The sequence below is a fragment of the Centruroides vittatus genome, unplaced genomic scaffold, assembly GCF_030686945.1.
Source record: "Centruroides vittatus isolate TY-2023 unplaced genomic scaffold, ASM3068694v2 contig_1146, whole genome shotgun sequence".
Lineage (NCBI taxonomy): Eukaryota > Metazoa > Arthropoda > Arachnida > Scorpiones > Buthidae > Centruroides > Centruroides vittatus.
In genome coordinates this window covers 220,914-234,529 of record NW_027120736.1, presented here as the reverse complement: position 1 = coordinate 234,529, position 13,616 = coordinate 220,914, and the positions used below count along the sequence as shown (strand labels likewise).

Genomic DNA, 13,616 nt, shown 5'->3' with positions numbered 1-13,616 from the left:
TATTTAAAAAATTTCTTTCTATAAAAATCTAAAAATTTATCATTTCAATTAACTAAATCTGTAAGTAGATACGTGCCAAATATTAACTATTTCCCTATTTGTTATGTTTGTAACACGGTATTGAAAGTATTGGACTCGTGTCAAACTTGACCCTCCGGTTTTTGCAGATCATCTCGTTTTGAAATCTCCCGAACCCAAAAAGTCATAAAAGGGGGAGAAAACTTTCGTGTACATTGTGTGTATGTGTGTTAGCGTCTATATTGTTGAATATCTCAGGATGGAATAATGATTAAGAAACGAAATTTAGCATGGTAACTTGTATATAAGGGGCATTGTTGCTATTAAATTTTGGTGGTTAAAGGTCGAGTTGGTCGGACTTAATGAAGATTTTACTCGTTATTAGCATTTAATTTTTTTATATAAAACTCATTTCTACCCTCAAAATTAAGCTTTTTGACATTTTACAATAATTAATAATGTAAAAGTTATTTTTTAAAACAAAATGTCGTAACAGATGGCTCCAAGCACAATGTTAGTTTTCGTGATGATATATCTTAGTGTTTTTGCAACTCTGCTGGATTTTTTAATTTTAAATGTAAAAAAACAAAAAAATTAGAAGGTTATTATGATAAATAATATGTTTAAATGTATGAAACTGCTATCTTGTAATCTTCTGCAAATTGTTCTGTAAACTTCTTTGTTTAACGAACCAATAAATCGTAAGGTGTCTTGTTAGATGACCTTTCCTGTAATGAAGACGGATTATCAATACAAAATTTACTTTACAGAGTCAAAAATATAATTATGATAGAATTTGTTTACAATAGAAAAAAAAAATCTTATCCTTCAACATTTTTCTTTCGTAGTGAACTTTTCTTTTTAGCGACATCAATAAATTTTAACGCTTCTTGTTAAATGACCAGGTTGACCTTTTCACTAGATGCTTGATTGTGACGATGGGTTTTAATCTTAGTAACTAATGGGTCAAAAATGTAATATTTAAATGGATATTTTCATAAAAAACATGATTCGTTCAGGGAAAACCTATTTATAGAATAATGGAGATAAAGTTTGTTAATTTATTACATATACAGTAAAACCTGCTCAAAACGGAACCTAAATAAAAGAGAAACCTGCCTAAACGGGAAAAACTCTTCTGAACGGAGCGATTTTCTGTGTTAAAAAAAACCCAGTTTAGACGGAAAACTGCCAAACCCGAAAAATTATTCATCAGTACCGTGCGATTCCGGCTTGAGCAGGTTTTACTGTATAATTAATTATGTATTAATTTTATTAAAAATTAATATAATTAAAATCTTTTAGAGATTGCTTTATAATTTAATTCATTAATATATTTTTTTAGTATATCAGTATCTATAATTATCATACCAAAATTATGAGGTGTATATTTGTAAGAGAAGAATATGTATAAAAAATTTTTTGTTTAAACAGAGTAACTGACAATCACTTCGAAAATTGTGATGTAACAGTACTTTATGTAATAATCATTCACTCTTCAGAACAAAAGATTGGATTTGGCCAATTTCCAAATATTTTTCTGTCTTTTTTCCTTTTTTTTTTCTTTCACTTTTCCGGCTGTTATATATAACAGAAGGAAAGTCTGTCGATTGGTAAAAAAAAATGACCCCCAAGATTTTTACATTTTTGGACTCGGAGAAATGCAAAAAGAAAAAAGGGGGAGTTTCTCTGTGTGATGGATGCTAGTGGTTTGTTTGTTTGTGTGTAATAACCCCTGGTGTCTTTGTCGAAAATTTCTGAAATTTTGCAGTGAGGTTTTTGTGTATTAGGGGAATTGATGGTATTAAATTTTAGTGGTTAAAGGCCAGGGAATGTGGAGGTAGATGGGAATCGTATGTCATATCTCGAGTAATCTGGACATAATGAAGATATTATTCATTATTGGCATTTAAAGCTTTTTTTAAAAAATAAAGCTCATCTCTACCCTCAAAATTAAGCTTACTGTCATTTTATAAGAATTAATAATATAAAGTTTTTAAATAAAATCATCTTAACAGATGTGCCACACGCAATTTTAACTTTATTGCCGGAAAAGTTACGTAACTCAGCTGGGTATTTTTTTTCGTTTAACACGACCTCATACGTCTCATTTAAAAATTTTGTAGTATTTGTAAATTTTTATTGCTCCTCATATAAAATTTCAATAAAAGTATATATTTAATTAATATTTTTATTGTTGCATGCTTCTAAGTGAGCAAACCAATGGTATAATTCGTTTCGTACGAAACGAACTGTACCATTGGTTTGTTGTTAACTTAGAAACACCAATTATTAGATATGCCATAATTCAAACGAGAGAAATAAAAATTTATATTTTTATACACGAATAATATATTTTTAATATAAAAAAATTAAAAATAAAGGGGAAAAAGGATAGTTTTTAGACGACGAAATAAACTCTAAAATGGCGGTATTTATTTCATTGTTTTTATGGTTCAACGTACCCATCCGAGACGGAATAGTTCATTTGAACAAAACTCTTATTAAAGGAGAGGAAAAATATAAAATTAAGTGCCTTTTTAAATAAATAAAATACACTTTTTTTTTTGTTTTTAAATTTTCGAGCCTCTCGTTCTTAAAAAATCCTGCATTAAAGAGATTAAAATGTATAAGAAACGATCGATAGTACTTGAAAATTTTATTTACTTCGAGCCAAAAAAGATTGGAGGAGAAGAGAAGGGGAAAAGAAAGAAAAAACGAACGGCATTTGTGCCCTTCTCTCTAGAAATGCTCTTCCAATTTCTATCGCCAGAGTGAGCTGCGCAATGAGATCCTATGCCGAGTTGAGATGAGCGCTTTCCAAGCGGTTGTGTGCGAATGGACGTTCCTTCACATAACTTGAAACACTCTTAAGAGAATATTGCAACGAAACGTCCATTCGCACTCCAATTGTTAATGTCAAAATAATTTTCATTTATTTAAAAACAAAAAAAAAACAAAAAAATTCATCTCAAATTTTGATTGTACACATCGATATTTTAAGGTAAGTTATCTTTAAAGTAAGTAATTTATAATTGATTATATTTTACTTAATCTTTATTTATTTTTTATTTATTAATACTCTAGTTGAACCTAATTCGGTGACGAAACGTTGATTTGTTTTTTGGGGGAAGCACCACGCGTAAAATCATTAAAAGAGAAATTATTATTTACAATTATTTAATAAATGCTTACTTTTTAAAACAATTTTCTTTATTTTAAAAATTATTTTTTTTTTACTACAGAAAAAATAATTTAGTTCTTAATCACGCGACATGTTTTAAAATTCGATCTTTCTTGTCCGTGGTTAAAGAGAACGAAAAGAAGGGAGGAACATAAAACTTGCCTATCACAAGATGAATAATTTAAAAGGGATAGATTAAACTTAGATCCTTAACTCTAACGAGGTTTTCAAGTAAATTTTATAACTAGAAAAATTATTTCCTTTCTTTTCTTTCTCTCGCTCGCTACTTGCCGCTTTCGTTTTCATTAAAGATAATCATGGGCTGTCATCTGTCAAAGAGATTTGACAGATTGAAAATATTATATTCGAAAGAAGAAATATAGCTTCCAGTAATGAGAAAAGAGGGGAAAATGACATTAATGCCGAACTTCAATAAGAAAAAAAAAAATCTCTCCCGGCATTGTGTTTAATATCGACTTCATAATTAATAACTATCGATCGCCATCGACGTATTTTTCAACATTGTTATCGCTGAAAATGTTTTTGAGAAATTGCTTTTGTTAGTTAAATTTTAAAAAATACATAAAATTAGATGTATAATTTTTTAATGGAATCGATCCTCGTAATATATTTTAGTTAGATCGATTTTTATAAATTCCCTTGCCATTTTTCACTAATTAGTACAAAGCGTTACAAGCATTCCCTGATAGTTTAATCAATTGATTCGTTCCATTTTGGAAACATAATTAAGTTACTCATTGTGAAATATTACAGTAATTATAAAAATTTCGAATTGCCATGCAATTAATTCGAAAATAGTGAATTTAATGCTACTTGTAGTGATTTCCCCAACTTATGAGTCGCGACTCACTCGCGATCTTCGGGATTTTTATAATGATGCATTGACCTAGAATGCAAATAACTCGATAATGCAATTTAAAAAAAAAAAAGCAATTAATCATTTTCAAAACTTAAGAGGAATTTTAATAAAGAACCGCTTTTAAAACTTTGCTAATTTAGTTTTCGATTAGGGGGAGAAGTATTTAATTAACTTTATAGAAACTATAAAGTTAATTTGGTTAATTTCGTTGGTGTATCTGAAAATATTATTTTAAAAATTTATCAAATTTTTCTATTACAATAAAATTTACAATTTATCTAATAGAGAATTTCTTATTGCGTAGAGTAATGCCCATGCAAATGAAGAGTGGACCCATGCTTCATTATAAAAGTAAGTTATCTTCAGTGCATTAATCGATAGGACGAATAAACCGGTAAGAGAATAATGGAACCTTTTCTTGTTTCAATAACTTTCATGTAATAGAATTTTTTAAAGTAACGATTGTCTTCGTTCCATTGCAGACAGATTTCTTTACATAGGCATTATTTGAATTTGGTAGCCAAGGAGACAATGTTATTCACTTATTTGTTCTTTCCCATACAATATGATAATCACACGGGAATACACTAGAATGGAGATGGGTACATATTGACCATTATCATATCTTTTCAATATTATACACAGAACCTATTCAAAGTTCATTGAATATAATTCACGCGTTAGGAAATTTTAATTGATTTTTTAGATAAATCTTCCTAGATATTATTCAAAATACTTCATTTATCATTAAAAATTTACTTGTTTATTATTATTTATACGCACATTTTAATGTCGATTACATAAATCTGGATATATTCGAGGGGTTCCTTAGTTACTTTTAAAGTTTTTTTGAATCATATGAAGTACAATGGATTAATTTAATGGCTCTAAAATTAGAATTTTATCATTATAAGTCCAAAATATGATTTAAATTAAATAAGTGCTAACGAATATTTATAAAAATGTTCGTAGTGTTGTCCCAGCAGTAATTTGTTTTATTCAAAAATTGATTTCTGATGAAATAAAACAAAAAAAAATTTGTTTTCAATTTAAAAAGATACTTTATATATAATATAATAAATATATTAAATAGAAAAACCATCGAATAACAATAAAATAAAATGCAAAAAAGAAAAACTAATGGAATTGAATGCTACAAAGTAATTAAAAACTATATTTTTATTTTGAGAGAGATTTTTTTCAATAGAAGTCTCAACTTTGGAAACGAATTTCTAAATCATTTTAAATAAAGAAATGTAATTATTTTATTTTATTAAAATCTCTTGGCATTAGAGAAAAATGTAATTATATTGTTTGCAGTTTTTTGAATTTTTATAAGTAATTTCAAAAATTAGATTTTTTAAAATTATTTTAACAAAAGCATTAATGAATTTAATTTTTAAATTTTACAAAAGTACTGTTTTTTAAAAACATATAAAAAATAAATGAATAATATAAATGTTTACACTTTAGTTCAAAATATCAAAAATGAAATGCAGTATATAAATTCAAAAGTATTATTTATATGACAATTTATATGATTTACTATGTTTAGCAAAAAACATAATTCATGAAATAATCAAATTCATCTTAAAATAATAATAATTTACTCTCTTTTATGAACAGCGTTTAAATTTTATGTAAACATTTAAGTTTTGGTTAATTAAATTACAGATATATAATTTTCATAAAGTAAAATACAGGATTAGAGATAAATTCAGGAAACTTTAGAATTAAATTGATTTGTTTCTAGTATGTAAATATTTCAATAAACGTGTATCTTCGGCATACATTCTACTTTGATGGCAAGTTTTTTCTTGTGAAAAGAATCATCTTAAAGCTTATATAAGTTCTCCTTTGAGAGTTAAAAGAACAAACTTGAGCAGCTTACGTCCTACAAGATAATCCTCAGTCTATCGATCGAACGAAGACAATAACCCAAGTTGTTCATTGTGTTAGCGAGAGAATCGTCTTATTATCGTTCTCTGACTCTAAATAAGTTTTTTTTTGTGATTTGCTGTACTAAAACATAATCTTCTCTGTTGACAGAACGTATTTTTAAGAAAGATTGGAGGAGAGAATATGTCGTACTTTACGACAATAGCGCTCTCGTGTGGCTGAAAATTGAGAAAGATAAACTAGAACCCGAAGGATCTCTTATGCTGAAAGATGCTCCAGAACTCGTGGCTTGTGGTCCCTTTACTATCCAAGTCCCAAACAGACCAGAAATTCCCGAAGGTTATAAAGTATCCCAGTTGTTAGCTTTCGGATCTAGAAAGGACGAATCTGTACATTGGTTTCTTTGTAAAAATTCCGAAGACGTCCTGTAAGTAGTATTCAACTTTTAAATTATTCAACATATAATATCTCAATGGTTAGTTCGAATTGAAATCTTTATTCGACTCTTATCAAAATTGCTGAAATCAAAGTTACATAAAGAGAGACGATATCATTTATATCAAATACTCGATGTCTTTCAGATAATATATCAGTCTTATTCGTGTTTTACTTTATTAAAAATGAAAACTTACGTTTCAAAGGAGAAAAAACGATAGCAACATCATGTAATATTTAAAATGAATTTTAAAATTTCCTTGCTAGTAGCTTAAATGCATAATTAAAAATCGTTTTCTTTATATGTTCAAACAGTATAAGATGTGTATAAAATTTCATTTTTGCAACACAAATTATGCATGAAATTTATAAATCGTGTAACGTATTAGTTTGCGAATATAACGCGAAAAATTTCTTTTATTTAAGATAAGCGCTATTGCTTTTTATAATCAAAACAAGTTCAGAATTATGCAGAATTAAACAGCACCACAAAAGAGAAGAAATTTTATTTAAAGAGTGTATAGATTTTAGCGTAAAGTTTTCTCTTAAATAAATATTTATACGATCGATGAACTCGAGTAAACAATTCTCGATTCTCGCCTTTTGAATATCTCCAGTCAAAACTGTTTGAATAATTTCGAATAATTAAATCGACCGATCCTTTAGCCCGGATTTTAACGATTTATTCGAAAATATTCGTCGGATAATGTTTCTTTCTTCAAATATTCACGTCTTTATCCCGTATTCGTATTATGATAATTCCTTTTCTTTTCAGAGCGTGGATAACTGCCATCAATAACACAGTAAGTCGATTTATGGCAATTTGTTTTTCTATATTTAAGTCTGAATTTTATAATTGTCATCTTACATCCATTACTTATAAAAGTTTATAGTTAGGTATAAATTTTAAATTAAATATACACTGGTATCTCGTACTTCGAACGGATTCCCGAAACGAATTAAATTCGAAGTACGTGGCACCACTTTGAGTTACGCTGGTTAAAATATACGTGTATATTGAAGGAAAGTTTAAATTATAATTACTATTTATTAAAAAATCTGCAATACCAGATGGGTGGTTAATATAATTTTTCATTTAATTTCTCTTATTTTCAGCTTCCACCACCGCCTCCGCCTCTTATCGACGAAAAGAATAAAACTATTTCGCGTAAGTAATTAAAATTATATATATTATTCCTTTATATATAATATAAAATTCATTGGTTTTACACGCAGAAAGCGAGAAGTATAACGAAGAGGATGCATTTACTTGCGGCATGTTAACAGCAACAATATTAGGAACCGGTTGGGGATCGGGATGGGGTTGGGACGATCACGTGTCCGCATCGGATCACGTGTCCAGCATCTCGGATGGAATGCAAAGTGATGGATACGATGCGAATATATTCGATGGAGACGGATGCGATTTTGATGTTTGCGCTTTTGCTTTTTAAAGAAAAACAAAGTAGTTTGAGAGAATATTAATAGGTTTTTAGTCAATAAACTATTTGTATAGGAAAAAAACAGGGGGAAAATGTTTGGTAACGTCGTTCTTTTTGTAAAACAGATTTATGTTAGTTTTAGGAAAAACAAGAAACGTTGTTTTGTATCCGTTTTAGAAATTTGGAGAAAATTATACAATAAATTATTGAAATATATAAATATATACATATATAAAACTGTACGAGATGAGTATTTTAATTTTAAGAATTTATTATTAATATAAGGCGAATTTAATTATCTAAAATTGCCAGCGGGAAAAAAGTAATTTTGCAAATAAAAAGAAGAAAAAAGCAAACCATGCAAATAAATTTTTATCGATAAGAAGATGAATGTCAGCAAGATAGTTGTCAATATATTTCCACCAGTAAGGAAAAACATTTATATAAAAAACTTGTGACAAAATAATTTTAAAAACATTAAAACCATTCAGACATTTTTAAAATAACCGTTATTATTATTTCTGTTGTAGAATAAAACTAATTATAATTCACCGAAAAATTAAATTATTATATTTTTTTAAAAGTAAATATTTTAAATATATTTATGAAAAATTGTCTCTATATATGTAAAAGAAACTTTTATTTTTTTCATTCTTTCTTTAATTAACTTAAGAGTTTTAAAAAAATTAAGAAATGTGAAAAACCTTTTTATAAATACTGTATACAAAAATTATTTTTAATTAAATAATAGTTTTCAGCACAGATAATACACATCAAAATATTCAATATATTGAAACTGGATTAAAGAATTAAATTTGTAGTTCCGATTGATTCTGCTTTAAATCCAGTTCGTTTCATTAAATTTCCAACAACAAAACTTGATGAAACTTTATTGAATTATAATATAATCTTAAATTAAATCTATTAAATAACTTTTAGAACCGTCTTCTTTTAATTAACTCTAAGTCCGTTTCGAATTAATCCTTCATATAAGCTTATTTATGTAATTAACAAGAGATTAGCGAAATTAAAAATGATTTCGGTTTGAAAAGTTACAATAAAATCAATAACAATACAATTAATTTCAATGAAAGAACTCGTTTAAAAACATATCATTAGAATAGTTTTGAGTAAAATTTAAATTTAAGTTATTTTTGGCTAGTTAATCCCAAATAAGAATCGAATTAATCTGTAAGATGTTTAGTTTCACAACATGTAACTTAAGTGAACCTGCGGAGCCATTTCCTGGAGCATCTATCGATCGATGAAAGTCTCCACAGTTAACGCTTTTATCTTCTGAGATTTTCAATTATTCTCTTCACGAATATCGAATTTAGAAATTTAATTTTATTTGTTGTAAAATTCATCATTATTAATATTATTTGATCTATCCTTCGCCAAATGCTCATTATCTTAAGGATTCTCGCTAACTTTTCGAAGAAATGCTTAGGTTAATGAGCATTTGGCCCATAGAAAACATTATGAATGGGCACATTATTATCATAGAAAATGCTATGATGATAGTATTATATATGTTTTTTTTTTTTTTTTAATTTTCTTTCTTTACCTTGTTAAACTAGAACGTGAAATTTGTAATGTTTAGCAGTCTTCAGACATATCAGATTATAATTTGTTCAACAGTTATGAAACACGTGGTTAATAAAATAATCACTATCGATTTTTAGAGTGTAGATATTAAATTTTAATTTTCAATAAATAAAATTCATATTCCGAGCTTTATGAGGTAGGTCACGAACCTTATTAACAGAATCAATGATTTCTGATTTGACGATTACATTTGTTTGATTCACGCAAAAAGTAAATAAATTATTACAAAACAGTAAAAATGATTTACAACTACATTATATACAATTAAAATCGATTACTATTTTCAGCAGATGAATTAAAATTAAAGATGATGATGATGATGATAGAATTTATATTTTCTGTCGTTACTAAGGACATCTCGTGTTAAATCGATGAAAATAATGTTAAAGTACAAAATTATCAATTTGTTTACATGTAAATAAAATTTTCATCGAATTTATTATTAATTTTTTATAATATATTTATGAAAACAACAGACTAAATTTAATTCTGTACATGTTGAAGAACTTCAATTTTATGCGAGTAAAACAGTCCCTTTGGCTTTATTCATCTTGATTTGATCTAACATAAGAAATAGAAAAATTATTTCTAATTTTTTAGTCTATTTTGTTTCTAAAAACCAATCTTCCTAATTAAAATAATATATAATTTAAAGGAGTACGTGTGTAACTAATAAAAAAAAAATAATAACACTTTTCCTCATTATTATCCAGGTTAATGGAGTCTCTATTGTATATAAAGTTCTTACAGACGTGTTGAAACAAGACCCAACAAACATGTCGGAAACGATCGACTAATCAAATAGCTTCACGTTGTTTTAAGTTCATTTCGTCATTTGCATTAAAGATTTTTATGTAAATCATTGTTATTGCTTACAAGTATAACTACGAAGAAAAACTAATGTTTATTTAGGTTTACCAAATAAAAAATTACTAATGGAGGACAGACAAACTGTTCTGAAAAAGGAGGCCATTATGGGTATATCCGAATACAGGGAAGTCTTTTTTTTTCTAGAGTCAGTGGAGAAAATGTCTTCTATTTGGTATTCAAACGGAGGACACTGTTCAAATGAAGAAAAAATATATTTCTCTTTCAGACAATACATTACAAAATGTGTCTTTTTATCCATAAGTCCTTTCTCACGCACCTTTATTTTTAAAAATTGTAAATTATTTTTTAAATTGTGCTGCCACCGCTAGAGGGAAATATTGGACTATTTTACATTGTGAGGCGGACGAGAAGCCTCAAATAAAAGGTCGACTCCGCCGTGGAATTGTCTTATCCCTCAACTGCGTGAGAAAGGACTTATGGATAAAAAGACACATTTTGTAACGTATTGTCTGAAAGAGAAATATATTTTTTCTTCATTTGTACGTAATCGTCCTGGCTTATTTTTTTTAAAAAAAAGGAGGACACTGTTGTTTCGAGAATGTATGGAAACATTACCGTATATTGACGATAAGGAATTTTATTCGTCAGACCAGATAATAAATAACGAGTTCGATATAGAAGTTTTGAGTCGTTTGATATAAATAATTTCTCATATGCATCAGCATCAATCGGTCGGCATTTTTAAATGAAACATTTTACTCTTCTGGCTGTTATAAATACACGGGAAAGTATTGTAATCGTTTTAAATTTTTACTTTCCCTGCTGTTATAACATAATACAATAATGTCTCGTACTTCTAATTTAATTCATTCCAGGAAGCCGTTCGAAGTCCGATGCAATTTTTCTCATTAGAAATAATGGAAAACGAATTAACCCATTCCCGGACACTAAGCAATACCTACTTCGATAAAATTAAAACAGCAAATATACATAGTTTAAGGTAAAAATAAAACAGGTAAATGCCCTAATAATAAATTAAAACACGAAAACAATAAAAATTGCATAAACCTATATATATATATATATATATATATGAGAATGTTTGTTCGTTCCCTATACACTCCTAGGCCGTTCGATCATTTGTTACGAAACTCGGCAGTTACGTTCAAATACCTCTAACTTAGACAATGTTTTACATCCTACCCCCAAATTATCAATTGGATTTCTATATGTCGATTAATTTCTGTCTACATGCGATTGCTGGCTTTATACGTAGCGCCATCTATTGGAAAAATTTAAAATAATTAACTAAATATAATCCTTACAAAATAGGATATAATTTTTAAAAATATATTACGTGCCATTGCTACGACAGGTAGCACGTAGCACTGGCCTGCGTGTAGTAGTGTTTTGCCCCAGTATATCATACTTCTGTTAGCAGTCGTGCTGATTACGTATATAACTCTGTTCCGGGGAAAATCTTTGAATTGAAATAACATGACTTGCGGTTAAAATTGGAAATTTTTATATATATAGTTAATCTGGTCCTCCTGCTCTTAAGCTTTCCATATCTGGTCTCGACTTTCATCTATCAAACTCCGTTCTTGAGATTATCGAAGGGCAGACAACCAGATAAATGACAGTGGGAACTTATAGGTCTACAATTTTTTCAAATTGCAGCCCACTAAGTAACCCAGTGGATAAAACCGAGGTCAGTCCGTTCGCCCATGGTCAACGGACTGATCACGTGCATTTTCCGGGTTTTCTTCGCGTTAGTAATACACTGGCGGAAATTGAAAGTGTTACACCCACCCAGTAATGTCGAAGACATATGAAATTGGGGCAAAAGAATCTCTTTTTAAAGGCTATTGAATGATCAAAAATTAAATGAAGTACATACAGTGGTATGGAAATTATGGAGACATTTGTTGTGCAAAATTGCTATAGTGTTTAATTTATAAGTTGTGAACTGTGTTATGGAACATGACTTTTTTTGGTCCACAGGGTGTTGGTGACCAGTTATGCCATATCGACGAGTGAGAACTCCGTACACCCAAATGTCTGACTTTGAAAGAGGTCGGATAATCGGCATGTCGGAAATGGGGGCATCATATCGTGAAATCGCCCGAAGGACTGGCCGCAGTGCAATGTCAGTACAAAGAGTGGTCACAAGGTGGATGCAGGAAGAGTCCAGTACTCGTAGATCTGGCACAGGTCCACGCAGAAGGAGTCATGAAGGACGACGTTACGTGAAGACCGCCATATTGTGCGGATGGCAGTTGCTGACAGATGGGTGACGGCAGCACAGATCCGAGCAGTAGTTACTGCCAGAGTCACCCCACGGACAATTGTAAACCGATTGCTTAATGCTGGGCTGAGATCTTGGACCCCCATGCAATGTGTTCCCTTAACCAGATTTCATCGCCAACAACGGCTGACGTAGTGTACTGCTAGAAGTAATTGGACACATGAATGGCGTACAGTTGTGTTTAGTGATGAATCCCGATTCTGTTTAGGCCAATGTGATAGTCGGCGACATGTCCGCCGGCGTGCTGGAGAAAGAGCCCACCCTGCTGTGATTTCAGAGTGCCACTCAGGTCTAGCTCCTGGTGTCATAGTTTGGGGGGGGCAATCAGTTACGACAGCAAGACCGAGTTGGTGGTTGTTGAAGGCACAATGACCGCCCGCCAGTATGTGGACAGGGTGATCCATCTAGTAGTCATACCTTTCATGAACACCATCCAAAACGGTATCTTCCAACAAGATACCGTCCTCATGCTGCTGCCATCACAAGACAGGCCTTGCAAAGTGTCACAATCATGGATTGGCCAGCCCGGTCTCAAGACTTATCCTCTATAGAGCATGTATGGGATGCCATGGGTAGATGGATTACATCTCATAGCCATCCAGCGCGCACTGTACAACAACTGACTGCACAAGTTGTACAGGCATGGAGAGATATACCCCAACAAGACATTCAAGCACTTATTGATTCAATGCCTGCAAGGATCCAAGAGTGTATCCATGCTCAAGGTGGGCATACCACTTACTGAAACATGTAACAAACAGCAATAAAACTTTGCGTAATTCATTTCATTTTGTGTTCATTTCTTCTGGGTATGCCCCTGTACATGTTTACCAAGTTTCGCGAATTTCCACCAATTCCATCTGGGTGTAACACTTTCAATTTCCACCAATGTACTTAAATTGGGGCCAGCTTTACATAAATGTCTTTCCGGGATGCATCCCCCTCGGCAGATCGCTCACGTGTCGCGTTGCCGTAACCAAATAAACTAAACCAATTCTAATAATTATTCTA

The 13,616-nt window shown here is 30.2% G+C and overlaps 1 protein-coding gene across 1 annotated transcript; it reads left to right on the top strand.

Moving 5' to 3' along the window:
- The first annotated feature begins 2,578 nt into the window (after positions 1-2,578).
- LOC136978276 (uncharacterized) lies at positions 2,579-8,082 on the top strand. Its single transcript, XM_067273965.1, has 6 exons — positions 2,579-3,022; positions 4,387-4,433; positions 6,132-6,408; positions 7,192-7,219; positions 7,533-7,584; positions 7,653-8,082. The coding sequence occupies exons 2-6, from the start codon at positions 4,391-4,393 to the stop codon at positions 7,868-7,870; spliced, it is 618 nt and encodes a 205-aa protein (XP_067130066.1). The 5' UTR covers positions 2,579-3,022; positions 4,387-4,390; the 3' UTR covers positions 7,871-8,082.
- Positions 8,083-13,616: the final 5,534 nt, after the last annotated feature.

Coding starts and splice junctions, on each gene's coding strand:
- LOC136978276 (XM_067273965.1), top strand. CDS start 4,391: ATGCCCATGCAAATGAAGAGTGGACCCATGCTTCATTATAAAA. Junction 6,409..7,191: donor AAAAATTCCGAAGACGTCCT/GTAAGTAGTATT, acceptor TTTTCTTTTCAG/AGCGTGGATAACTGCCATCA. Junction 7,220..7,532: donor TAACTGCCATCAATAACACA/GTAAGTCGATTT, acceptor TCTTATTTTCAG/CTTCCACCACCGCCTCCGCC.